Source organism: Notolepis coatsorum, assembly GCF_963971535.1.
Source record: "Notolepis coatsorum genome assembly, chromosome: 7".
NCBI classification, from domain to species: Eukaryota; Metazoa; Chordata; class Actinopteri; order Aulopiformes; family Paralepididae; genus Notolepis; species Notolepis coatsorum.
The window spans coordinates 118,812,147-118,839,963 of NC_140171.1; the positions used below are offsets into that span (position 1 = coordinate 118,812,147).

Sequence of the window (27,817 nt, forward strand, 5' to 3'; positions counted from 1 at the left end):
CCTCACCCACCACTGCACTGTTGGAGCTCAGCACAGAGCTTTCTGTGTCAGAGTGTCATGGTGTGAGCTGCTGTGGTGTCCCCGCCACAGCCAGTACACAGACACAGCTGTGGAGCCATAACTAGAGGAGACACGGTTCCTTAGCAGGGAACATCTAGAGAAAAACACCACAGAAGCTGATAGGAAAGCAGCTGTGTCTGCTACACCAGCAAATAGGGAGGTGTAGTCTGATGTCACTTTAGTTTCCCACGCGGTCCACCCGTATAGGGATTTATTATCATTGGGAAAATGTATTATCGGCTATTGTAATAATTCTGCCTCATGAACATTGGCAAGCTTTCCATTTTTGCACAACATTTGTTCCCTTCTATCACTAACATTATTGTTTAAGCATTTTTGGTTGAAATAAAATTATACGTAATTATTTTTTACGATTAATTGCGAATATTTTCATGTTGAGCTATAGATTGTGGATGAATACACACAGAAAGGTACACCATGCAAATGTTCATGCTTTATTTGTTTTAAACGAGATGATTTAGAAATGTGTCCATTGGAAATACATTGCAATTTCAAGTGAGGCGGACCGCCCGGAAACAACAATGACGTAACCTATAGTGACTGATAGGCACGTGCACCTCAGCTAAATTCTGCTCAAGGGCTGCACAGGCCGGGCCCCCCTTATCCATTACCTTACCATGCCCAAGTGGTACGTAATTATTTCCACGTAATTATCTCCACCAGGCAGATGCCTGGGGGCTGACAGCAGGCCCAACAAGGACCTGCATTCTGGAATATTTTTCCAATCGGTCAACAACAAGTATTTTATTTTAATTCATTTCCATCATTGTCCATTTAAATACATATTCAGTATGAAGTTACACATTTAGCTGGTAATCACCTCTCCAGCACCTGTCTACAACATGCCATAGTGAACCTACTGTATAGTTGTTGATATACCTATGATACAGACAATCACACCGACCACTCTCGAATTATACTTATTAGCGTTAGCATTAGCAGGGGTGTAGCTGGAGATTCTGGGCCCCATGAAATAATCTATTTGTGGGCCCCCAATCCATGCGAGCGCGCGTTATTTGGGGCATTTATTTATTGATGAAAACGCATAATATGGCTTTTACCTATTTTTTTTATAATACAGGCAATTATACTTTTGAGACATCTACATTAACTTACTTTAGGATAATAATAAAACCATATTAATAAAAAGATAATAATAGTGTTCTCTGGGGAACCCCCCCCCCCCCCCCCCAGTGCTGGGCCCTTGGAATCATCCTAACCCCCCCCCCCCCCCCCAGCTACTCCCCTGAGCATTAGCATGATAGATAGTAAGAATGATTCTGCCTGTGCCTCTTTGTCTGTCACTCACTTCCTGTTTCCTGTTTACCCTATGATATACCTATGACACAGACAAACACACCGACCACTCTCCAATTATACTTATTAGCATTAGCATGCTAGATAGTAAGAATGATTCTGCCTGTGCCTCTTTCTATCACTCCCTTCCTGTTTCCTGTTTACCCCAACCCGGCTTCATGCGGGGAGATATGCTTTTATTGGTCTGTTGTTGTCGCCTCATGGAGATTTGTGTTCTTACGCACCTTTCTAGTTAAACATGGAACATCTACATTTTGAATTCCAAAAGATCAAATATCTTACTGCGTGGACCTTTAATTGTGTACAGACAAGTTAGTTATTGTCACATTAGCTTTTAGCTAGTACATAGCCTCTGGTAGAAGCAGCAGTTGTCTGAATCCATCCAAATCTGTTTTCTTAAATCACATTTGGGGCGAAGGCTTGCTGGCTAGCAAGATATTGACCGGTATTACTAGCTAGCAACTATATAGCATTAATCTACTCATTAAAACAACATTATGTTATTTGAAGAAAACAAGTGTACCTGCTTGCTGCTCCCATTCACTCTCATGGCATTTTCTCCCCCGCTTTTTGTAGCGAGAGGGATATGACTACTTTTAGACCATCCTCACTACACCTTGTCAACCTCAGGGGCATGCACAGACAATGTGGGGGGCAGGGGCTCAAGCTACAAAAAGGGCACAGTGTTCATATTAAAAAAAAAAATCTTGGGGGCGGTCAGGTGGCGTAGCGGAGATTGCGCTCGTCACCAACGCAGGAGATGCTGGGTTCGAGCCCAGCTCTCGGCGTTGCTACCAGCTTGGCTGGTCGTTCATACTAATACAATTGGCAGTATTAGGGGGTGGGAAGCTGGTGGGTGGGAATCTGGCGTTGTGGACAGCAGATTCAGGTCTCGGCGCTTGCTCAGCGAGGGCAGGACTTGGTGAAGATAGCGTGCCCTCCCACGCGTTACACTTCACCAATGAGAGTCCTCGCTGCCAAGTGAAAAGACGTCACTGGCAGTCGCCGCGCGCATCGGAGGAAGCGTGCGGTCGGCTTCGGGACGCCCTTGTACCGACTCGTAGGAGAACATGCATACAGCAGCCAGGTAGGGGAGGGGGGGAATTGGCACGGCGACTAAATTGGACGGGGAGAAAAACAGAAAATCGAAGAGAAAGAGAAATAAAAAATAAAATAAAAAATCTTTAAAAAGGCAGTGTTCAGTGCTCATATAAAACAATTAAAATCTTGGGGGCGGTCAGGTGGCGTAGCGGAGATTGCGCTCGTCACCAACGCAGGAGATGCTGGGTTCAAGCCCAGCTCTCTGCGTTGCTACCAGCTTGGCTGGTCGTTCATACTAAATACAATTGGCAGTATTAGGTGGTGGGAAGCTGGTGGGTGGGAATCTGGCGTTGTGGACAGCGACGCCTACAGGTCAGGTCTCGGCGCTTGCTCAGCGAGGGCAGGACTTGGTGGAGATAGCGTGCCCTCCCACGCGTTACACTTCACCAATGAGAGTCCTCGCTGCCAAGTGAAAAGACGTCACTGGCAGTCGCCGCACGCATCGGAGGAAGCGTGCGGTCGGCTTCGGGACGCCCTTGTACCGACTCGTAGGAGAACATGCATACAGCAGCCAGGTAGGGGAGGGGGGGAATTGGCACAGCGACTAAATTGGACGGGGAGAAAAACAGAAAATCGGAGAAAGAGAAATAAAAAATTAAATTAAATAAAAAAAAATTGCATTTGGGGCAAAAGGTTAGGGGCTTAAGCCCCCCTTCGGCCCTATCTGTGCACACCACTGGTCAATATTAAAGGTGCTATAGATCAAATCTTTGACTTACATCAAATAATACATCCACAGAGCTTTTAGAAAGGTGCTGAATAAAAGTTTAGATTTTGCAGGTCCAAAATGTACCTGGACAAGAGGCAGGGGAACTATGTGAGAATGATCGACTACAGCTCAGCATTCAATACCATAGTCTAGTCCCCTCCAAACTCATAGCCATGAAGCTCAGGGACCTGGGCTTGAACTATGACCTCTGCCAGTGGGTCTTGGACTTCCTGACGGGCAGACCCCAGGTGGTGAGAGCAGGCAACTGCACCTCCTCATCCATCACCCTCAACATAGGGGCCCCCCAGGGCTGTGTTCTGAGTCCCCTCCTCTACTCCCTGTACACACATGACTGTGTGGCACAGCGGAACAACAACACAATCATCAAATTTGCTGACGACACAGTAGTGGTGGGCCTGATCTCTGCAAACGACAAGAGGGCCTACCTGGAAGAGGTCAAGGTCCTAGCGAGATGGTGTCAAGAGAACAGCCTCTCCCTGAACGTCAGCAAAATAAAGGAGATGATTGTGGACTTTAGGAGGTTGGGGGTCAGGGACTACAGCCCCCTCAGCATCGACGGGGCACCGGTTGAGAGAGTGAACAGTTTTAAGTACCTCGGAGTCCACATATCTGAGGACTTGACATGGACCACACACATTGACAGTGTAGTGAGGAAGGCACGGCAACGCCTCTACTTCCTCAGGCGCCTAAGGAAGTTCCAAGTCAGTCAGAAGATCCTTAAGAACTTCTACTCATGTACAATAGAGAGCATCCTGACTGGCAATATCACCTCCTGGTTTGGGAATAGCACCGCACAAGACCGTAGCAGACTACAGAGAGTGGCCCGTTCAGCCGAATGCACAATTGGAGGGGGGCTTCCCACTCTCGAGAACATTTACAACAAGCGGTGCATGGGTAAGGCTAAGAGAATTATCAAAGACTCCAGCCACCCAAACAACTGCCTCTTTGAACTGCTGCGGTCAGGCAAGCGATACCGGAGTCTCATGGCAAGCACAGAAAGACTCAGAAGAAGCTTCTATCCCCAGGCCATCAGGTTGCTCAACGAACAATAACACTATACAACAACCATCAGATGCACTCACAGCACACACATCCACACGCACACACTCACTTTAAACAAACAACTCAATGCAGCACCCACTTACACACTTTAGAACACACTTTATATTTATTGGCAAAGAATTTGCACTACAACCCATACATCAGTACACCTTACTGTAAATTGTATACCTAAATTGTACCTCATCCCATTTCTGCTTTGCACTATATAGTATATTGTATATTAGTATATTGTATAGTATATTGTATGGTAACTCAGTTACTTCTACGTTGCATTGAACATTGTACATATGTACATATTGAACACTTGTGTCTACGTACGTGACTTCTATTTTATACTGCTATACTTATTTTATTGTCTAGCACAGTCTCTGGAGCGTAACAGAAAGAAGCATTTTGTATAAAAGTATTCTGTACTTCTGTATGACAACTAATAAAGAAACTTGAAACTTGAACTTGAAACTTGTATACATTCCCTCCCTACTTCCCATTTCCCCACGTGGAATGCACCTGAATGGATAAATAATATGCTGGTGCTCTAGTGCGACATCTAGTTGCTTAATGTTATCTAAGGCTGCGGTTACACTAGGGCCATTTTCGGTTAGTTTCATTCGCTTTTCAGAATGGTGCGTATTGGCAGGCAAGTAGGAGTTAAGTTAGACGTTGTTTTGTCTCGTCTACTATATACATGTAGTACAATGCCAAAGCAGTAGGCGGCGATGTAGTTCAAACATGAAGGCCATTTTCAACCAATCAGAAAGGTTGAATGAGACACTCCACATCCTGCTCAAAATCTCAAAAGCCACCATCTTTATACCTCACATGAACCATTTAGCCACAGCATTTATTTTTCAGCAAGAAATAAAGTGCAATAAACAAAAACGGATACATTCACTGTGTGTTCTGCCTCATTTGTTGATGATTTGTTGATGAAACAAAACTAACATCAACACAATTGACCACCAAGAGCGGAGTTTAGTCTCACAAAAAGATTGTAGCCGATTTTGTTAGCTTACGTGCTAACGTGATTGGGATATGCCAGTATAACAGTATAGCATTGTGGCTAGCAGCGAAGTTTGTTAGCTTACGTGCTAACGTGATTGGGATATGCCAGTATAACAGTATAGCATTGTGGCTAGCAGCTTGGTAACGTTAATGCTAGCAGAATGAATGGATGTAAACTTTATTTAACAGATTGCAGAATGGGTACAATACAATACGGCTCAATACAAACAATTGTTAAGGGAATGCAGACTGTTGTAGCTTGGACTGGGCTCCTTATAACAATAACTTGACAGCACATGGTAGCCGCAGCTACTTGGGACAGCTCTGCTGTAAACACTGGAAATAACCATGCAGGTCTCTACTGTGCATGGGCATTGGGCAGAACGGCTCCGTATCCGGCTTGCGCAGATTACATGGCACCATTGTCGGCGAGTTTCGGCGAGTTTCCAAAACGAAAACACCTTTTGAGCGTTCCCTACTGCCAAAACGGCGTTTCTTTTTAACTTGGACATGCAAACGTAATCATTCAGCAACAAAAACAAAAAACCCAGTGTAACCATGGCCTAAAGCACCTTTAAATGGCCCCTTTCATACTTGGGGGAGGTGGGGTTTGAGCCCTACATTGTGTGCTTCGGGTGGACTGACCGTGTGCACGTGGCCTGACCGGGACCATTAATACCTACACTGGGCAATGATGAGTGTTTCCACCCTGTCAGGATGTTATTGTATGTAAGGTAATTTACGATTAGGTGGGAAATGAGGTTTCAGGGGTTGTAAAATTTGGCTGAAATCCAAGTAGGCAATAAACTTTTAATTAGTACGCTAGTCATCTATGAAATATTACTCAAAACTGGTAAAACATAAACATTTAGAAAATAAAGTCAATTTAAATCACTTGTACATTGTATATTGTTAACGATGAAATCCTCGAGAACCTGCTAACGCTGAAATCGTAACGATGAAATCACAGAGAACCTGCTAATGCTGAAATTGTTGAGAATCCATTAACGCCGAAGTCATCGAGATCCATTAGAAAATGGATAAGAAAGGAAATTATATATGTAAATAAGTATACGTATTGTAATAAATATATCTCTAAACAATAACAGATTCAGACTCGCTCACACATGACTCTGTTTATGTAAATATCTGCTGCACAGGTTAGTACATAAATAGGAGTTATGCGCCTCAACGTGTGTTTCCTTCTTTTTATCTCTGCATTTTAATGATCCTATTTGCCTTTGTACAACCTGTGCCAACCATTCCTTCCAGCCGCCAGGGGTAATAAAGTTCCCTTTTATCTTTTATGACAGAAGTACATAGCTCTGGGCTTTCAGTGCGTTATCCTACACGGAGAGTTCCACTTGTGTTTAGCTGTCAAACACAGCACTATACAGACATAGAGAGACAGCTCTGTGTACGAGAGCGGGCTTTCAATAGTGGCACAGAACTAAAACACACTAAGTCAGACTGAAATGATGTAGGCTAGTCAAGGGAACACATGTGTTTATGATGTGGACATATGTTACCATCACACACACACAGATTATATATGTAGGATATCTATATTAAAATGCTGTCTGGTTAATTCTGTATTTTCTATAATTTATCAGGGTCCTTAGTTTGATAGGAAGTGTTAATTTCAGAGTATGACTATCGAGAAATCAATAATTAATTCATTAATAAGTACAGTACAACAAAAAGAAGTTGGCATCTAACCAGAGTGCAAAGGTAAAGTGCATTAACCTCTTAAGCCCGGAGCCCTATTTTCTGAAAATCCGCCTAAAATACATACGTAAAAGGAATAATACTCCACTTCTACAAGGACCATTTGCATATTCTTGGTATCTAGGGACATCTATGGACCTCAGTGAATGTATTCCCAGTGTCAGAAATATTGTCTATTACTAGGCGTGCTTAAATTGTGATGAAACAAAGGAGAATATGAATTATGATTTTTCTTTGCATCTTTGACAGTGGATAACACCATGCAAAAAATGACCAGACATGAAAAACTGCCAATGATCTCGTTCAGTACCTTCTTGAGATCATGTGTACAAAAGATCTAAGGAAATGAATAAAGGGAAGATGATTAAACAGAAGGTTTTGTAGATACAGTACTGAATTCTCCCATCCGGACCAATGCAATTTGAAATATTATTATAGAATTATTATATTATTCGCACATGTATGGATTGTGCCACATCTTATATTTCAAATGCCCGAATTCAATTTGGATTTAGTATCACCAGGCGTGCATAAGAACAGATAATGAAATGTACTGTATGTACAGTAGCTTTTTTATTTTTGCCAGGATGCCACCATTTTGAAACTAATTTCAAATCTGATTGTTGCTACATCCTAGAAATAGGGGAGACAAACTAACTGCGCCCCCATATATGCCAATAACGTTACGTTTTGTGGTTTATTATCCAGAGTATATTAAAAAAATTCATACAGAAGTAATTTGCTTGAAGCCCCATAGAGGCCTTTGGGAAGTGTCGTTTGAAAAAATGTCAACACTCAGCGAAAGCTCTGTGTCCTCTTCAAAATGGCGTAAAAAAACTACAATTCCCGACGTTCAATTTTTCCAAAATGGTTGACTTTCACGACCAAAACAATAGAAAAACGAAAACGAATATCTATCTAATAACCCTTTAACCTATTGGTAAACTAACGTATTGATGATAATATACATTATAACTGCTGTTGTGACATGGTTATGATGGTTATGAAAAATAAAACGATACTTTTGTCAGACAGTCTAGACAGATTGATTTATGACGTGATGTCATTTGCGGTCCACCGATGGACCGCACGGGTGGAAGAGGAGAGATGGGGTTTGAATCTGTTCTTAACTCTTTGACTGCCACCGACTTTCCCCATCTGTACTGGCTAGCTGTATTGACCATTTTAGTGATGTTTGCAGACCGATCGTGTGTTCTGTATTATAGCTATGGAGACAATAGTATGGCTCATTTTACAGGCATTGTTCATATTCCATTACTGACTAATCAGTTCATTTCTACACACTGTAGTTTGTTACACGCTACATGCTAAACATCGCCCCATTTCCAAAATAATCCAGTCTTTTTACTTAGATCGCAAGATATGACACATTATATGCAATAAACCCAAATTGTTCTGGTTGATCGCCTGAAGCCCCAAATACTCCCAAATCAAAAGGTATATACCATGTACATATGTGCCTTCACAAAATCATCAAGGGGGGGGGGGGGGGGGGGGGGGTAATCTTACCCAGAAAATGCGATTGTTACAAAAAGCTTGGTTTAGGTCCGGTAAGATAGAACACTGTGATCGTTACAGAAACATGTTTCAGGTTTTGTAAAATAGACATATATACCTTACCTTAGCCAGAAGGTACTCCAAAAAGAATAATTCCAATGATCCCATCGGCGATCGCGATTACTCGTTTATATGTAATTACTCTTGTATACGGGAAACTATAGGTTTTGAGGCGAGGAGATCTCCTAGCGATTGCTCGGCAAGAGCTCTTCCCCCCCAGAGCGAGTCAGGACAGAAAGGGATCAGGAGAGAAAGTCTAGTTCAGACAATCAGAGTTAAAAAGGTAGGCGATACTGCCACCTGGTGAGATTCGACGTCATTGCAATTCCAACGTAGGCAGATGAATCAGAGACACCTAGAGGGCTCTGGCTGACCGTATAGAATGGGGATCAAAGGAAAAGATCAAAGGATCAAAACCCAAGTATACTCAGGTTTCTGGCACTCAACGGTTGGCGAGATAACCCGACTATACTCGGGTATGGCACTGAATGAGTTAAAGGCCCCATCAGTGATCCAAATGTAAACAGACGGGTGGCCCCACCGTCGAAAATAAGAAATAAGAATGGAGACATGTTTTCATTCTCTTTATACCAGGCCTAACACTAGACAACAGGTAAATGTGTGGTTGTTAATTGTATTACATGTACTTTATGGCTGTAAAAAGGTTCTTTACATTGGCAAAGTTTGTAAAACATAAAAAACAAATCTATATTCCGATTTACGATGTGTTAAAAAATTATTAAAGGTAGTGTATTTCACATCTACAGATCAAACACTTCAAGAATACACAGTAAGGGTAAGAATATACCCAAGATGTATTATGGTTAAAAACAAAATCATGGATTGGAGCTTTAATGATGGTGGTGATAGAGTCAGAGCAGCAGCCAGCAGATAATAGCCTATAAATGAAAGAGTTGTGAAGCTTGGCAGCGCAGACTAACTAACACCATCACGGACACTGTGAAAAACACCAAGGCCTTTGGGATCATGCAGCACAGAATTCACCTTGTGTTGCTCAGGCAACAAGGACGCCAGCTCGCCAATGTCATATTTCAACTTCCTGTGAGCTTCATCATCTACCGTAGAAAGTGACATATTAGCCTTTGAAGTCTGTCAATTTTGTGTGAAAAATGCAAGCCCTTTATTATTTCTTTCTTTGTTATTAGGATAATGAGCTAGCTAAAACGGTTTTATGCTTATAGATTAATTATTCATTCGACTTGGGAATATTCACACTAGCTTGCATCTTTATCACAAAGCTACAGGAAATAAAGAGACAGTCAGAAGTGGGCAGGCCTTGTAAGATGAATGTGTTATGATGGGTAGGTGTGTTGGACCCAGGTGCAGGACAGAACGTGTAGGAAGCAGGCAGGACACGGTGGGGTGTAATTCCAATAGAAAGAGCTTTACTCAGAACAACATAACACTAAATGCAACAAGAAAAAATAACTTTCCAAAACACGAAAACCAAACCTCAGCAATGCTGGCAAAGAGGCGAAAACGTCAAGGTACAAAAGCTAACACAGGAATAACACTAACCCCGAAATAGGACAGGAACAGGATACACAGGATACAGGATACAGCAAAACAGAGCAGGAACGGCAATGAACCCACAAGGAAGACAGGGCAGACTAGACATATATATTCACAGACTAATTGACAAATGAGACACATGAAGGGCTGATTACGAGACACACCTGGGATGGAATACAGGCTGTTGTAGCCAATTTAATGATTTTCTGCAGTTACTTCATTGAATGAAGGCACTGTGTTACCATGAAGGTGTTGACCAATTAGCTGGCAGTGGACACAGGAGGCGGGGCTCAGGTGTTCTCAGGCACAGCATATAGGTAAGCATTCACAGGTGTGCAACGGGAGGGAATTGGGTAATTATCACAGGGAAGCCACATCGTTTTTTAACCGTGCGCGTTTGTTTAGTTTTATTGCGTCACTTTTCAGGTTTACTTTGTAGCACTTATCCTTTGTTTAAGTTACAGTTTAAACACAGAGTTTACGTTATGCTTATTTTTGTCCACTCTGCAAGCAACAATAAAACTCTCAAACGTACTCAACGAGAAGACATCATTTATTATCAACAAGCACCACGCGTTGGAAAGAGCTTCACACCATATTCCCTCACTGGCATCTTTTCTTGTTCGGTTGCCCTTACACAAGTGACACTAATACAAGACTGATAACAAATACACTTAGGGGGCTTTCTCACTAACCATTCGGGGTCGAATCACAGCGCGATCGCATCAAAATAGGGTGTGATCGTCCTACTGAGAACGCTCCCCCCGCCACCGGGGACGCTGATTCGCTCCAAACCTGGACCGCTGGAATAGGTGGTTTCGGGTGTGCGCTATTGGGAACGGGGGGCGTGGTGCATGCTTGCTTGAATTTTGGGCAGATAAAAACATACAGCAACAACTGGACAATACCCACAAAAACGATATTTATGGACAATTTGGCGAGTTCAGACCTCAACCAAACAAGCATGTTGAGCCTCACGGCTCAGTGGATGAAAACATGAAGCCACGTTACAAGCACAAGACTTCCCTGGCTCGCATTAGGCCTGGCAATTTCTTTGCCATTGCTATGTTTCTTGTTCGAATGCATTTATTTCTATAGACCAGTGGTGCCCAACCAGTCGGCCGTGATCGACCGGTAGATCAATGACATGCAATATAATTGATGCGAGCGATGGGCTAATGTTAGCTGCTAACTAGTAATAAATAGGCTAAGCTAACTGTTAGCTTAGCGTTAGCGTTAACCCTGGAAAACGCTCAAAGCGGACTCCACGACACCAGTTCCATTCGTGAGAAAAGGGGGTGGGTTATATTGACAAGGCTTGACAACAGAGGTTCAAATATAACTTAATATTTATTGGTTATTTGTTTCTTTATATCAGCATCCAGTTTCCACCACCGTGTGTTAAACTCTTCCTGTGTTGACGTTAGAGCGTGACATCATCGCCTACGGGAGCTTACACGCTCAAAATGCAAACCGTAAACAAAACCCGGAGCGCACCAAGACTGCAGTGTGTACACAAACTAGAGGGGGGAGAGGGAGGGGGGAAGTTCGCACCCAAGGACGGAGTGAGGACGGAGCGGAGCTGATTTGACCCCGAATGGCAGTGAGAAAGCCCCCTAACTAACACACTGGAGACATAACACTAAACAAGGCAAGGGAATACAAAAGGCAACAAGCAAACTGGGAGAGACAACATGATGGGGAGAACACTGAAGAACAATGTTATTTTAACTAGACACAAGTGAATGACAAGTCCCAGGGGTAGTGAGGGTATTTGTCCAGCAGGTGGAGGAAGAGGACCATGAATGGGTGGAGGATGTGAGGGGAGCTGAGCATGAATGAATGGAGGATGTGGATGTGGATGAACAAAAGGAGCGGGGACAGGAGGGACATAACAGAATGAAGCCCATTAACAGGAAACCCACCTGTTATCCTTATATTATAATATATATACATTTACATTTACATTTAGTCATTTAGCTGACGCTTTTATCCAAAGCGACTTACAAGTTCTGTACGACAAGTCATCAGGAAGGGTACAACTCTATCAGCTGAGTAACAATGTTCATCAAAGTGTTGCATGTTACAGTGTAGGTTAGTTCATGACAAGTGCATGACAGTAAGGTTAGGGTTAGAGTTTTTTTAATTTTTTTTTATTTTTTATATTATTATTTCAGATAATGGTTGAAGAAGTGCGTCTTAAGTCGACGGCGGAAGATTGGATGGGTTTCGGCTGTCCTAACTGGGGTGGGTAGTTCATTCCACCATTGTGGGGCAAGGACTGAGAATAGGCGGCATCTCTTTGATGACCCTCCCGGGGCTTGGATATTATATATATATAAATATATATATATATATATATATATATATATATATATATATATATATATATATATATATATATATTAATTATAACAACAATATATAATTAATATATTGGCGAGAAGGTGTTCATTGTGTACTGGACCCTAGACTGGCTGAGAAACCCCCTTGTGTACTGACCCTGGACCAGACGACTACTCTGAGTATTGAACAATCCTTATTTTTGTACGAGAGCCTGTTTTGTGTTTTGACCATCGGACTGTATTACGACCATTCTATTTGCCCATCGAACTATATATTCTTATTGATTGATATTGCACTTGTGTGGACATTTGAATTTGTTTGTTTTTTAACCATGGCGACTCTGAACACCACCAGGCTCGTCACATTATTATAATAATATATTATAATACATAGGAAGGCGGTCACAGTATATCCACGTCACTCAACAGCACATCATTCAGTTACAGTATGTCATAAATGTCCTATGACACCGTTAATTCATAAGCATAATGCATTCATAGAGCAATGAATGCAATGCTGAATGTCCTGTTAATGTAAATCCTTACCCTTTGTCTAATCTATTGATTCTTAGTTTGTTTCATTTGAATCTATGGCTATTTGGAATGAACCTCTTTGATAATAATAATAATAATAATAATAATAATAATAATAATAATAATAATAATAATAATAATAATAATAATAATAATAATAATAATAATAATAATAATAATAATAATAATAATAATAATAATAATAATAATAACAATAATATATAATAATAATAATAATAATAATAACAATAATATATAATAATAATAATAATAATAATAATAATAATAATAATAATAATAATAATAATAATAATAATAATAATAATAATAATAATAATAATAATAATAATAATAATAATAATAATAATAATAATAATAATAATAATAATAATAATAATAATAATAATAATAATAATAATAATAATAATAATAATAATAATAATAATAAACGTTATTTGTATAGCACCTTTCATACAAGAATTTCAGCTCAAAGAGCTTTACAGTAGTAAAAAAAAGACAGAGCACAAAATTGGCAGATCAAGAGCAATGCATAAAGTGCAGATGTAAAATTAGGCCTTTTCCTTTTGCATTATAGAACCATTTCAGTTCTGAATTACTTTACAGAACAGTTCTGAATTACTGAATTACAGAACAACAGCAATAAGTACATCTAATTAAGGTTTTATAAATCTTTAGGCACAATAAAATGTAGTACTTTGTGTTGTCTCCAGGCTCGGGGTGTGGCGGTCCTCAGGAGCTGTCTGGAGAATCAGGCACATTCAACAGCTGGAACTACCCCAGCCACTACGACAACGCCAAGAGCTGCACCTGGTACATCACTGTAGACCCTGGCATGGTAGAGTGGATTATCATCACCTCTTCACTGACACACAGCATTTAGCATTTTAGAATTGAGCATTTTTAGATCATATATTAGATTAGATTTAGATTATTGGATTATTAGATTATATATTGCATATTTAGCATTTTAGCATTTCGTTTTTTTTAGATTATACATTAGATTATAGATTTAGATTATTAGATTATATATTGTAACTATATTTATTGTAGGGCAAATATAATGTGCATGTCCAGAGTTATTTTTATTTTACTTCTCCACTGTACTATAATTCTGTGACCTGTACCTGTATGTATTCTACTACTGTTATCCCCCCCCCCCCCCCCCCATGCTGCTATGATGCCTGAATTTCCCCAAGGGGATCAGTAAAGGAATATCTTATCTTATCTTACTTCAGTCATACTGAACAGGCCAGGAAAACACCTCATAGACTAGTAGCGTCACTAACTCACTGACTGACTGACTGACTGACTGACTGACTCACTCCCACTCACTCACTCACTCACTCACTCACTCACTCACTCACTCACTCACTCACTCACTCACTCACTCACTCACTCACTCATCACTCACTCACTCACTCACTCACTCACTCACTCACTCACTCACTCACTCACTCACTCACTCACTAACTGACACTGTGACTATGTGATGTCTCACAAACTACGAGTCATGTCAGTCCATCCAAAAAGCCCTGGCACCACTGTTTTTTTTGTTTGTTCTTTTGGGATATGGGATGTAGACATTTGTAGCATTTATTAGCAATGTTAGTGATAGTCACTAGGGCCAGTTTGCATGTCTTTCAAACAACTCCCCAACCGTTTGGCAATATCAACTATAGAGGGAAGTATTATTGCTAGCATTATAACAGTTTTATTGTAATTATGCCACACATGGTACTATCCCTGTTGGCCAGAAGATTGAATTCCACCGCTCTCATCCAATCTGTCTCCCTCTCAGTCTCATCCCCATCTGAATAATAGAGTGGGGGAGGAGTAGACTCAGTATACAAATAAAGTTAGTTACAGAGAACCCCCCCCCCCCCCCACACACACACACACACACACACACACACACACACTCACACACACACACACACACACACACACACACACACACACACACACACACACACACACACACACACACACACACACACACACACACACACACACACACACACACACACACACACACACACACACACACACACACACTCACACACACACACACACACACACACACACACACACACACCATCCCATTACTTGTCCTTCACTCATCAGTGCACATTATGGAAGCTGTAGATACAACATGGGGGAAGGGGGGGGGGGGGGGGGGTAGGAGTATAGCGACACATAAAAAGCCTTGGGACACTGACACTACTGGTGTAGCGAATGTTATTAATATTCATCAAAGGAATCCTTTATGTCTTATTTATACAATGGAGACGAAGTCAGTGGGAGGGGAGAATCATCCAGAGAATCATTCACTAAAGTGATTTGCAAGAGAAAAGAGAAATTAAGAGAAACTTGATTGAAGAGCCCATTTGAATGAAGTAATTAAACAGAGAGAGAATACAACACATCAATACAACACATCAATCTTACATTGATTACATTAGATTCCGTCGTGGTATTGATTTAAACACATTGATTGTGTGTGTGTGCAATGCATAATTTGAGATTCAGAAAGAGTACTTTGAAGGAGAACAATTACAACACATCAATCTCACACTGATTGCATAGCATTTCATCATGTCAATCAAAATAGACCACGTGTGTGTGTGTGTGTGTGTGTGTGTGTGTGTGTGTGTGTGTGTGTGTGTGTGTGTGTGTGTGTGTGTGTGTGTGTGTGTGTGTGTGTGTGTGTGTGTGTGTGTGTGTGTGTGTGTGTGTGTGTGTGTGTGTGTGTGCGTGCGTGCGTGAGTGCGCGTGTGTGTGTGTGTGTGTGCATTTTAAACATATACAGTCACCAGAGCAGTGTAGGGTTTCTCTATATCTACAGTCAGGGCCGCCTGGGAGAAATGCGAGGCCCTGTGCAAGATTTAAACGCGAGCCCCCCCCCTAAAAGTAAAAAAAATAAATAAAAAATATATATAATATATAATTATTATTTTTTTTTTAATACAGTCAACATATTCTTAAATAATAGCGCTGCCCGAGGCTGGGCATGATACAGTCAACATATAGCAAGAGAGAGAGCGAGAGAGAGCTCCCGTTCTACAGTCAATATACAGTGTTATCGCTGCACAGACCCGGCAGCTTATTGCTTATTGACAGCGGAAGAGTGCGCCCGAGTGCTTCCGCGTTTTCCCTGATTGGCTGCGACACGCCCCGCGGCAGGCGCGGCAGCCGCAGAGCGGAGCGGCAGAGCTTGCGGAATTATGTAGGCGTAATCGCAGATGATTTTGATTCGAAGCTTAGCTCACCTGGCAGCGCTGCGGTCCTGCGGTCCGTTGGTTACAAGTTCAAATCCCTTCAATTTTTTTTTTTTTTTTTTTAACATGTATTCTTTCGCCGGTTAAGGTTAGGCATGGTTAAGGTTAAGGTTAAGGTTAGGCATTGTTTCGGAGTTGGTTAAGGTTAGAAGGGTTAAGTTTAGGCGCTGTTAAGGAGCTGGTTAAGGTTAGAGTTTGTCTTAGAGAATGGCAATATTCTTTCTATGGTTAAGGTTAAGGTTAGGCATGGTTAAGGTTAAGGTTAGGCATTGTTTCGGAGTTGGTTAAGGTTAGAAGGGTTAAGTTTAGGCGCTGTTAAGGAGCTGGTTAAGGTTAGAGTTTGTCTTAGAGAATGGCAATAGACAGCCTATTTCCGCACTGCCGCTCTCTCGCGCTGCCGCAGTCACATGGTTACATTGTCACATTCTTGCACTCTTCCGCTGTCAATAAGCTACACGCGACCCGGCAATGCCCCTGACCCTCCACCAGAGCAAGGCCAGAGAGAGAGAGATAGAGAGAGAGCATGTCTGTTTGTGTGTGTGTGTTAGAGAGAGAGCATGTATATGTGTGTTAGAAAGAGAGAGAAATATATAGAGAGAGAGCATGTAATTTTGTGTGTTAGAGAGAGATATAGAGCATGTCTGTGTGTTAGAAAGAGAGAGAGAGAGAGAGAGAGAGAGAGAGAGAGAGAGAGCATGTGTGTTTGTGTGTTAGAGAGAGAGAGCATGTCTGTGTGTGTGTGTGTGTTAGAGAGAGAGCATGTATGAGAGAGATAAGCAAAGATGAGCCCCTAAAGGATATTCAACTTTTAATGGAAGAACAAAACAGAAGGGATCCAAAAGGACAAAGATCAACACTTAAATCCAAAGAGAAGAGGGTCTATACCAGAGAAAACAAAGTAGCTTAAGGAGCCAATGGCCGGACATCAGCTAAATAGGCTAACTGCAAATAGAGTATCAGGTACTGACACCAGGCCACACACAGCTTTGGCCAACGCTACCCAAGCTACACAACGACCAAGACATTCACACACAGCACATGTCGTATCTCCAAATGTTGTGAAGTAACATATGTTTTGCCTGGAAAAAAACATCGTTATTAACAAAACATTCAGGAGGGGAAGGAAGGAAGAGTGGGGTAATGTCCAATGGACATCTTACCTGCACCAAGGAACGCAGGGCGAAAGGCCGCAACACAGGTCTCCACGTTGACGAAAGGCCTCTCGCTGCGGGACAAAAAGAAGCTATGGCCGAAGCCTTGTCATGGTGCAGGCCCGACTACATCTTCTGTCAAAGATGATGTTGTAGTCAGAGTGCCAGGGCCTGCTATTCTCACGGCTAATGTCAATGGTCGTAGCACAAGCTAACAGCTAACTCTAGGCTAACTGATAGCATCAAGCTAACGTTCCCAGCCGAGCGAAAACGAGCAGCTAACGTCGTAGCTAAACAGCTAACTGGCTAACAGTTAGCTCAACCCGGCTATCGATAACCACTAGCTAACGCAGAAGCAAGCTATGCGGCTACCACTGAAAAACTGTACAACGTGAGAAAAGCAATACAGGCCAACACTTCAGACAGCCGCTGTGTTTTCCTCTTCTCATCCGAAGAGGGAAGGGAAAAAGAAGGCAATACACGTCCCACTACAGAGTGGTGTTTACCATAGCGGTGCCGGCAACAAGTCCCTTGCGGACTATAGCCGACTTGAGCATGGAGATATTCTCATAATGAAACACCAAGCTCACCTCCCTCGCACCAGGTGCTGACACCAGGCCACACACCGTTAGCTACTACAACAGCTAGCCGGCCCATTTGGCTCCCGAGAGAGAGAGAGAGATATATCCACGGCGGGAATAGAATAGAGTGCATTAAAAACTCACCAAACGTCCAAGAGGATGGAGACAACCGCGTGGAGTTGACGAAGTTCATCTGCCGAATGACCGTCCTCTTCATCTTGGCATAACAATGCTGCACGCGCTCTCTCTAGGTTAGCTAACGCTAGTTAGCCTTTAGCTAAGCTAGCTACTAGCCGACATCATCATGGCTATCCCGACTGAACCACACGTTAGCACTCAATATTATAACGTAGCTAAAGCTAACTAGCTGTCCCTGCCTTTAGCCGGGATGGCTAGGGTGACCATATTTTGATTTCCAAAAAAGAGGACATAGCATGGAATAAACTCGCCGAAACGGTAAAGTGTGCCACGGGCACGCCGTGATTCCGATCCGCGTGAAAATATTCACGGCCATAGAGGAGACCGTGGGACACAAATATGTGTCTCGAATTTGCTCCCACGCGGCGCGCAAAATCGCGCAAGTCTTGTTTACATCAGGGTCCCCCATTTTCAATTCATCATAAATGTACAGTTCCCTCCCCCTTGTATATATTTACTGTATGTCACAAATGTAACAGTACTGCTTTGAGGTCTTTCTCTGGTCTGCATCCCCTTAACAATTGTGTGTATTGAGCTGTACTGTACCCATTCTGCAATCTGTTAATAAAGTTTTCAATCAATCAATCAATCAATCAATCAATCAATCAATCCCGCAGTGCAATACTCCAATTCAGCCATTGGGTGGGACGGTCATGTGACCCAAATCAGCCAATGGAAGCGAGGGTCCTTAAAGTGTGGGTCCTTAAAGTGTTGCGGTCCTGAGAGTGTTGGTGCTCTCGTCCTGCAGCTGGATACTATTGCCTCACAGCGCGGCCGTCAGCGCGCGGCCCAGAGAGCGCCGCTGGCTCTGCGGCTCTGCAGCTGCATGCTTCTCCGGGAGTCCGGTTGGATAATGCCATGTAAAAAGTCGCATGCCTGACATATTGGCATGTAACTCGAGAACCGAGGCATGGATTTTGGCGATCCAGATGGCATTCGAACGGCAACGAATATCGCTTTAATTCGGTAATTTATATGTTCGGCGAAAAATGCAGCCCGAGCCTTCAGATGCTCGCAAAGGGCCGTGAAACTGAAACTGAAAAACAGTGAAACCCCGGACATTTCGATTAATTAATAAACCCCCCCCGGATGCCCCGGACAGGGCGTGAAAAGAGGACATGTCTGAGCAAAAGAGGACGTTTGGTCACCCTAGGCTAGCCTGACTGAACTGTCTAACATGCAACAACTTTCATCTTCAGTCCATCTGCCGAATGACCGTCCTCTTCGTTTTGGCTGGCATAACTAAGCATAACCTCCAAAGCTGCACGCGCGAAATAGTCAAACGCAGCTGACGCACGCCAGCGTACACATAATGTAACCCCTCCCTTCTTGAAACCAATAGTATGTCTGCTGCAGAGCCCCAGAGCTCCAATAGAGAATAGTGCAGAGCCGCAGAGCCAGGAACATTCTACAAACGTGTCTAATGTGAAATATATAAGCATATAAGCAAAACTAGATTTTAGGTCTGTGATGAAAAAGGGCCTCGCGGGAAGGGGGGCCTCGCAAAAAAAATAAAAATAAAATAAAAAATAAAAAGAATAATAAATTAAAAATATTTTTTTTTTTTTTTTTTTTTTTTTTTGTGCGAGGCGCCCCTTCCCGCGAGGCCCTGTGCGACCGCACTGCTCGCACACCCCCTGAGGCGGCCCTGTCTACAGTATCATAGTAACCAAAGCAGTGTAGGGTTTCTCTATAGCTACAGTATCACATACAGTCACCAGAACAGGGTAGGGTTTCTCTATAGCTACAGTATCACATACAGTCACCAGAACAGTGTAGGGTTTCTCTATAGCTACAGTATCACATACAGTCACCAGAACAGGGTAGGGTTTCTCTATAGCTACAGTATCACATACAGTCACCAGAACAGTGTAGGGTTTCTCTATAGCTACAGTATCACATACAGTCACCAGAACAGTGTAGGGTTTCTCTATAGCTACAGTATCACATACAGTCACCAGAACAGTGTAGGGTTTCTCTATAGCTACAGTATCACATACAGTCACCAGAACAGTGTAGGGTTTCTCTATAGCTACAGTATCACATACAGTCACCAGAACAGGGTAGGGTTTCTCTATAGCTACAGTATCACATACAGTCACCAGAACAGTGTAGGGTTTCTCTATAGCTACAGTATCACATACAGTCACCAGAACAGTGTAGGGTTTCTCTATAGCTACAGTATCACATACAGTCACCAGAACAGTGTAGGGTTTCTCTATAGCTACAGTATCACATACAGTCACCAGAACAGTGTAGGGTTTCTCTATAGCTACAGTATCACATACAGTCACCAGAACAGTGTAGGGTTTCTCTATATCTACACTACAGTATCATAGTCACCAGAGCAGTGTAGGGTTTCTCTATATCTACAGAATCATATAGTGCTGCTACAACACGCTAGTTTACTAACAGGGAAGTCTTCCTATATCAACCCCGGCACAGAGTGACAGCCTGAGTAAAGTAGTGTGACAGCGTCACTGGCAGGTGGCTCCTTTCTCTCTGCTCTGCTCTGCTCAGCTCAGCTCCACACACACACACACACACACACACACACACACACACACACACACACACACACACACACACACACACACACACACACACACACACACACACACACACACACACACACACACACACACACACACACACACACACACACACACACACATTTGTGGCAGAACGGAGTAAACTAAATAAAAACCTGTTGTCTACCTACCTACATGAGTGTGTTATATTCCGTATTAGCTTACGCTCTGCGCTCTATGTGGAACACATCCCATAACAGCCTAGATACTGAATACATTTCTCCACATGTACATGTACACACCCATCCGCCTGGCCACACCCCCATCCGCTCCTCTACATAAGCAGGGGTGTGGCCATACTAACAGCTCCTTCCCTATTTTCACCACCGACAAGTGTCTGTATACACCACTTGAGTTTAGTGGCCGAAATAGTTGTTGGAAAGGAGCTACGTGGACATTGTATCTTATTTTTTCTCTCTCTCACAAATTTTCGAGAAAATGTCTGCACCTTCGGGGGGTTCGAACGCTCACAACGTCACCCTTCACCAGCATTTCTCCATTGCCGCATCCGCCGTGCGTCATGGGGCTGCTCTGACTCCACGTCGTGGCAGTCAGATACGCCCGAGCGGCGCTCGGTGGTGAGTCTGCCTCTCCGAGGGGCTGTTGAACCGCCGTCTCCCAGTTCCGGCCCTGGTTCCCCCGCCAGTGGACGGTCGGCCGGCTGGGGATTTGCGACGCAGGCTCTTCGCCTCTGCTCGCTCCCGTCGTAGGGCGGCGAGCTGCAGGGGCGAACGGCCTGGCTTTGGGGAGGTGCTGGAGCCAAACGAGGGTGCTCTTGCTCTGTCTCCGTTTCCGATGGAAACTGAGGATCATATGGAGGGGGCGAGAGCGCTCTTGTTTGATGCCCCAATGGAGTCGTATCATTCTCCCCCTCGGGGTGTGGCAGGGAATGTTGCGTCTCCTTGGGGTCCCTTGTTCTCCGGTGTTGGGTTAGAACCTCCGACCCTGAGACAAGATGCCCAGCTATCTGCCGCGCCAGATGGTGGCGCCCGACATGGCAGCCTCCCGTACGTGAGGGACGTGGGCGACATGGAGGTAGGTGCGCAAGGGGAGTTGCGTGCCTTGTTCCCCGAGCTCATGGCGGTCACCGCAGCCGCTAATGGCGTGGCGTTGCCGCAGCCTCTGCCTGCACCTGTTCCTGATGACATGATAGGTCATCTCTGGCAACGTCGTCCTGTGAGGGAGACGGGCGTTGTCTGCCCATTGTTCCCATCAATGGAGGCCTACGTGAAACAGGGACAGGTAATCTCCCGCATCACTGGTCTTACCTCCGCCTACGTGCCAGTCACGCGGGTGGCGGGTTTGGTCCAGGGACTAAAGGACGGGGTGCCTCGGCTTGATAGCCCGATGACATCCATTCTTTGTCCCGAAGTGGTGTGGGAGCCGTTGCGGAAGCCGGTTCCCCAAGGGAAATCGGCTAGGCAGATGGCTAACTGGAGTGACCAGGCATACATCGCCGCGACTCAGAGCCTAGCTGCGACGTCTAACATCACGCAGCTAGCGCGCTACATGTCGGGGATGATGGCGGGCGGGTCGGTATCAACAATACCTTCACGCCCAGGCGGCTGGAGCCATCCTGCACCTTACCCAGCTGCAGGCGATAGCTGCCAGAAAGGGGTGCGCCCTGGCCACTCTGTCCCAGCGCCACCTTTGGCTGGAGCAGGCGAGGGTGCCGGAACAAAAGAGGATTCCCCTACTCACGGCCCTCCTCTCCGATGCTGGGCTTTTCGGGTCGGCCATGCAGCAGATGACGGCTGCCTGCAGAGAGATGGAGGAGGAGCACGCTGTGCTCCAACCCCATTTCCCCCGACCCGATGCCACCGGTGATGGCCGATGGAAACAACGCCGGCAGAGGACCGCGACCATTGCCTCCGCCACCACCGCCGCCACTGCTGGGCCTTCGTCGAAGAAGGCCAGGAGTGGAGGGAGTGCCTCGTCCGCACAGCTAGCCGCCCCACGCCCGGAGGTGATGGTAGGGATCGACGTGACCAGACGCTCCAGACCCGTCCCTCCGGGCCGGCTCCCCGTGGGGGCAGGCACCGTGCTGCACGTGGCAGGCGCCGCTAGTGACTTTCCCCTGTGTTCCCTTCCCTGTCCCAACATATGATTTTGTTAACTAAATAAAAGGTGCCTCCTGGTGAGGGACTGTTTTTTGTTACAAACTGTGTTTTTATTCACTGTTATATATTGGGGATACGATGTATAAACCCTCGCCTAGCTGTGTGTTGTTTAGGAGAGTAGGACAGTTTCTTGTAAATCGTTCTGGTTGCTATATATATGTGTGCTTGGCAAGGCCTGTGGCTAGCACTCGGTCAAAAGACTTTTCTTCCCTCATCATGAAGAAGTCTGTGTTCTTCTTATAGTGGTAATTTTTTACCGTTGTCTGAGGGGGTTGTGTGTATTCTGTTACATTGGAAACATGGCATCGAGTCCACAACTTGGTTGGAGTGTTAGCCTACAGAAGTGCTCGTATATGTAGCTTGTACCGAGGTCTTGACCCTCTCTTAAACTTCTGTGTTTTTTCTTAAAACATGAAACACGGGTGTCGTGTTCGCACATGAGCCTACAGCCTTGTTTATAAACCCTGTTCGCAGACGAGTTATTGTCTGTGGCTGGCATGCGCTGGTTTAGCTTATCCTTGTGGATATACGCTTTTCATACAGCATGCTGGTTACACGGGTATCATCGCTGATGGTTGTTTTTCATCGTATCCAGGGTGTGGGGTCATGGGGGGGGTGAACTGATAAACCCCTCCTTCCCTCTTTTCTGATTGGTCAGGGGGTTGGGCCTTCTGTCCTTCTGGCTTCCTGTCGCACTGTTTGGTCAGCGCGGCACGGGGTAGGGAGAGGGGGGGGGGGTAGGGAGTTCCCTGGTCCCACACATTTTTTGGCCAGGTGGGTCACGGAATTCCCCCCGCCATAGAGTACGTCACTGGGTGCGTTTCTATTGATTGTTAGACTTCCGTGAGTTCTTTTCAGGCTCCATGTTGTGGACCTCTGTTGTTGTCAAGATGGGTTTTGCGGTGCATGTGAACTTAAACAAAAGTTTTCTGCTCTGCGCTCTGTTGCATATGTCTTGAGCTTTTGGTCACGTAGCTCAATGTTACATATATCTTTTAAAATGATTACTCACGTGGGAAGTCTCTCTGGGGGTTCCCCGTCTCCTCTCTTTTATATAGAGCGGGTTTGACAGGGGTGTTTTTCCCTCGGACACGTCATATGGGACCCATATCCGTGTCTTTTGGCCGGCTTCCTGCCGCTCTCCTAGGCGGCTTGGAGGGAACATTATCTGGGTTCTTGTTAGAATTACCATTGATATGTTTTGGGTCTTGACATGTAAATAGTGCTGGCCCTGGGTGTTTCTGTATGGAATCACACGTGGGCTTGCGCGCCTTGGTTGCTCATTCATTGTAAACAGCGTTTTTTCATGGGGCAACTGGGATGGAGTTTGTCTCTTCCGAGCGCCAGTGTACTAGGTTAGTCTCGATGAATTCTCGTTCATCTCTGGGGGGAGATAACGGAATAGATCAGAGCATTGGCAGAGAGGTCTCACGCTTTTGGGGTGGGCCACCGGGCGCAGTGCTTTTATGTTCTGACCGTCTTGGTGGCGCCCTCTGTGATGTTCTAGATCGACATGCGTACCTACCCCCCTCTTAGGACTGGGGATGGTGGTGTGATTAGGAGACGGGACTGGTTCTGGTCGCGCCGGACCAGGTCAGTTAACCCATTGTCCGCTGGAGCGCAGATCTGCTGTTCTGGTACCCTGAAGGACTTGTGCTTTTTCGGGGGGGAAATGCCGGGTTGGCCCGGGCGTTGCAGGGGTTGATGTTATGGAGGTGTTCGTGGTTATATCACTGCGTGTTATCCTTTTTGTGTCCGTTTTGTGTTGTACCTTGCGCTGTGCTGAAGGAGCCTGGTCCTTCTCCATTCTTTTTTTCGCCCCTCTCTTCTCCTGCTTGGCGGGGCTGGGAGGGGGCTGTCGAGGTGGGTTTTGTACCCCTCTGGCATCCCTGTATACATCCCGGTCCGGCGGGCCCAGGTCCGGACTCGTTCTCGTCGACCTGTTGGCCTGGGTTAACCCCTTCTTGAGAACTGAAACACTTGTACTGCTGTATAGCCGGTGTATACCCGCAGTTGTGTTTTGGAGTTTTTTCTTGGGGGGGGTATAGGAACAACCGCCTCCTGTTAGGTGGTGGTTGGTTTCCAGGTGTGTTGGTAGCAGAGTCGACTCTCGGGTTAGGCCGGGCTTGACCCCGTCTGCCTGTGAGTGTGCCCCCGCACCCTTCATGACGTCTGCCAATCGTGTCAGCCTTCTCTGCCTCTGCCCCTCTAGAGGGTCGGGGTTTTTCTGTGGAGGCTGCGACATGGTGCACAGCATACCGAACGCCCCTTCCGCCGGGGTGCTGTTTTCAGGAGACCCCTTAGGCGCTTGTCTAGTCCACAGTGCTCTAGGCTCAGGTCGAGTCCTTTTGACCTGTTGCCTGGATTGAGGGATCAACCTCTTTGGGTGTTGTCTCCCCGGTGCGCTGCCAAGTCCCGCTGTGGGGGTGTAGCCTCTTTGAGTGCTTCAGGGTGGCGTGCTGTAGGGGGGAAGGGCCTGCTCTTGGATGGGCCCTGTCCGATACACTGGCGATGTGGGGGGTGGTGTCACTAGTGACCGCCTGGTGGGGTCTTGATGCTGCGGCATCGTTGGCCTCACCAGGCCCCCTTTTCCGGGGGGGTCCAGTCCCTTCCTGGGGCTGGGTCCTCCTTCGCGCTCTGCTGCTACGGCCTTGACACGGGGTTGGGTTCTTGACCTTGACCCCGTGATGTTAGGGGTTGTAACGGGTTTTTTTTTTTTTTTTTTTTTTCCCCGTTCGTTCCCTAGTGGCATGTGGGTTGCGCGTCTGTGTAGTCGTGGATTCTTCTGTGGGAAGGTAAGTCCCACGGTCTGCTCACCCTGTGCATTGAGTTGCTAAACCCTCTTTGCACGGTAGGATCCGATTCCCTCCCGTCCACCACTAGGGGGGTCCGGGGGCTCGGGTCCTCCCCGGTTCTGATGGTTGTGGGGTGCCTCAGCGGGTACATTTGTCGAGCTTACGCTCTGCTCAGCTCCTGTGTTCCACATAGAGCGCAGAGCGTAAGCTAATACGAAATATAACATACGGTTATCCTATAACCATAGTTATATGAGTATAGCGAGCACTCTGCGCTGGACTCACTGAGGACACCGTGGTCTTCGCCTTCGGTGGTGAAATACTTGGGAAGGAGCTGTTAGTATGGCCACACCCCTGCTTATGTAGAGGAGCGGATGGGGGTGTGGCCAGGCGGATGGGTGTGTACATGTACATGTGGAGACATTTATTCAGTATCTAGGCTGTTATGGGATGTGTTCCACATAGAGCGCAGAACGCTCGCTATACTCATATAACTATGGTTATAGGATAACCATATGTCCTCTAGGTCTCTCTCTCTCTCTCTCTCTCTCTCTCTCTCTCTCTCTCTCTCTCTCTCTATCCATTTCTCTCTATCAATGCTTCACCCCTTCTCTCTTTCCTTTTCTGTCACACAAACCAACACAGACAGGTAGACAGAAAGACAGATACAGACAGACACACACACACACACACACACACACACACACACACACACACACACACACACACACACACACACACACACACACACACACACACACACGCACACACACACACACACACAAACCAACAGACACAAACAGACAGACAGACTTCTCTTATCGACTACATCAAAGTTAGAGAGAAAAAGAAGAAGAAAAAAAATGAATGAACACCTCCACTAATAATTTCTTGTCACAGGTGATTCATCTGTGGTTCGAAGAGTTTGCTTTGGAGGCTACGAAGACGTGCACGGCCGACTTCATCACCCTGAAAGACTCGTTGGGAATCATCGGTAAGAATAACTGTGGAGAACTATTGTCTCTTCCTGTTCTTTATTTCATTCAAGTATTTAATTTTCCTTCGGTTGACCGGGGTGGGATATAAAAAGGGACACAATCTAGGTTATGTTATCCCGTTGAGCATTTCATCACAACAGTCCTAGACAGGCAGGAGACACGTACTTCCGTCTGCTCACGTCTCTCGAATCTCCTGCGGCTGTAGGAAAATGAATGGACTATGAATAGATCGCTCCTAGCTTCGTCTGCGGTACCTGCTGGCTGGGTTCCTCTATGTCTCCGTTCTGATATCGTTTTCTCTTTCCGCTAGGGTGACCAGGTGTCCCCCTTTTGGTTGTACTGTCCCACCATTTGAGACCGCGTCCCACATATTGAGAGGATGTCCCTCTTTTCGAAGCAAAAAATAAAACATCGAACACAAGACATTCCTGTCAAGTGATAAAGTTTGAATATTTAAAACAGATGTTAGGTGGTAACAAGCCGGCTGCCAGTGCCAAGATGAATGTGGAGAGATATAATTCTGTATTTAATTTGTATTTATTTTGATTTAACAGTTATCTATTTGGTGAAGACGAGTTATTCTAATAAAAAAAATTACATTATCTATCTGTCCCACTTTGTCCCACCAAAATCTTACTGTTGTCCTGCTTTTGGACTTTTTGCATCTGGTCACCCTACTTTCCGCTAAAGCAGGGGATTTTGAATGAGTTTAACCCTTTCACTGCCACACTACAGACGGTTGTGGTAGTGAAAGGGTTAACCTTCTGTGGTGTGGTTGTGAAAGGGTTAACCCTTTGTCGTGTGGCAGTGAAAGGGTTAGAAAAAAAGGGAATAAAAAATAAACGTTAGCCAAAACTTGCAGATCAAGTCCCCCGGCGTCACCATGAAAACATCCGGTCATTTAGTGTTTAGTGGCTACTGGCTAGTTAACAAAACATATAACCCTCCTGTAAAACGGAATTGTACCTCTCACCCCTCATGCAGAGGTGCTGTATTTTTTTTGTTCTGTTAAATAGCTCTACATTCCGACAGCCATCCCTATAGAGTGTTTGGTCAGTAACATGGGTCTTTCA

General features: G+C 44.9%; 1 protein-coding gene across 1 annotated transcript in view; it reads left to right on the forward strand.

Annotated features, from left to right (window-relative positions):
* LOC311231736 (cubilin) overlaps positions 1-27,817 on the forward strand; it is a gene marked incomplete at both ends in the record, with an annotated part of 148,654 nt that overhangs the window by 4,749 nt on the left and 116,088 nt on the right. The window contains 2 exons of the mRNA XM_084318359.1: positions 13,743-13,867; positions 26,647-26,740. Of these exons, the coding sequence (XP_084174485.1) occupies positions 13,743-13,867; positions 26,647-26,740 (219 nt within the window). The remainder of the gene's footprint in view (positions 1-13,742; positions 13,868-26,646; positions 26,741-27,817) is intronic.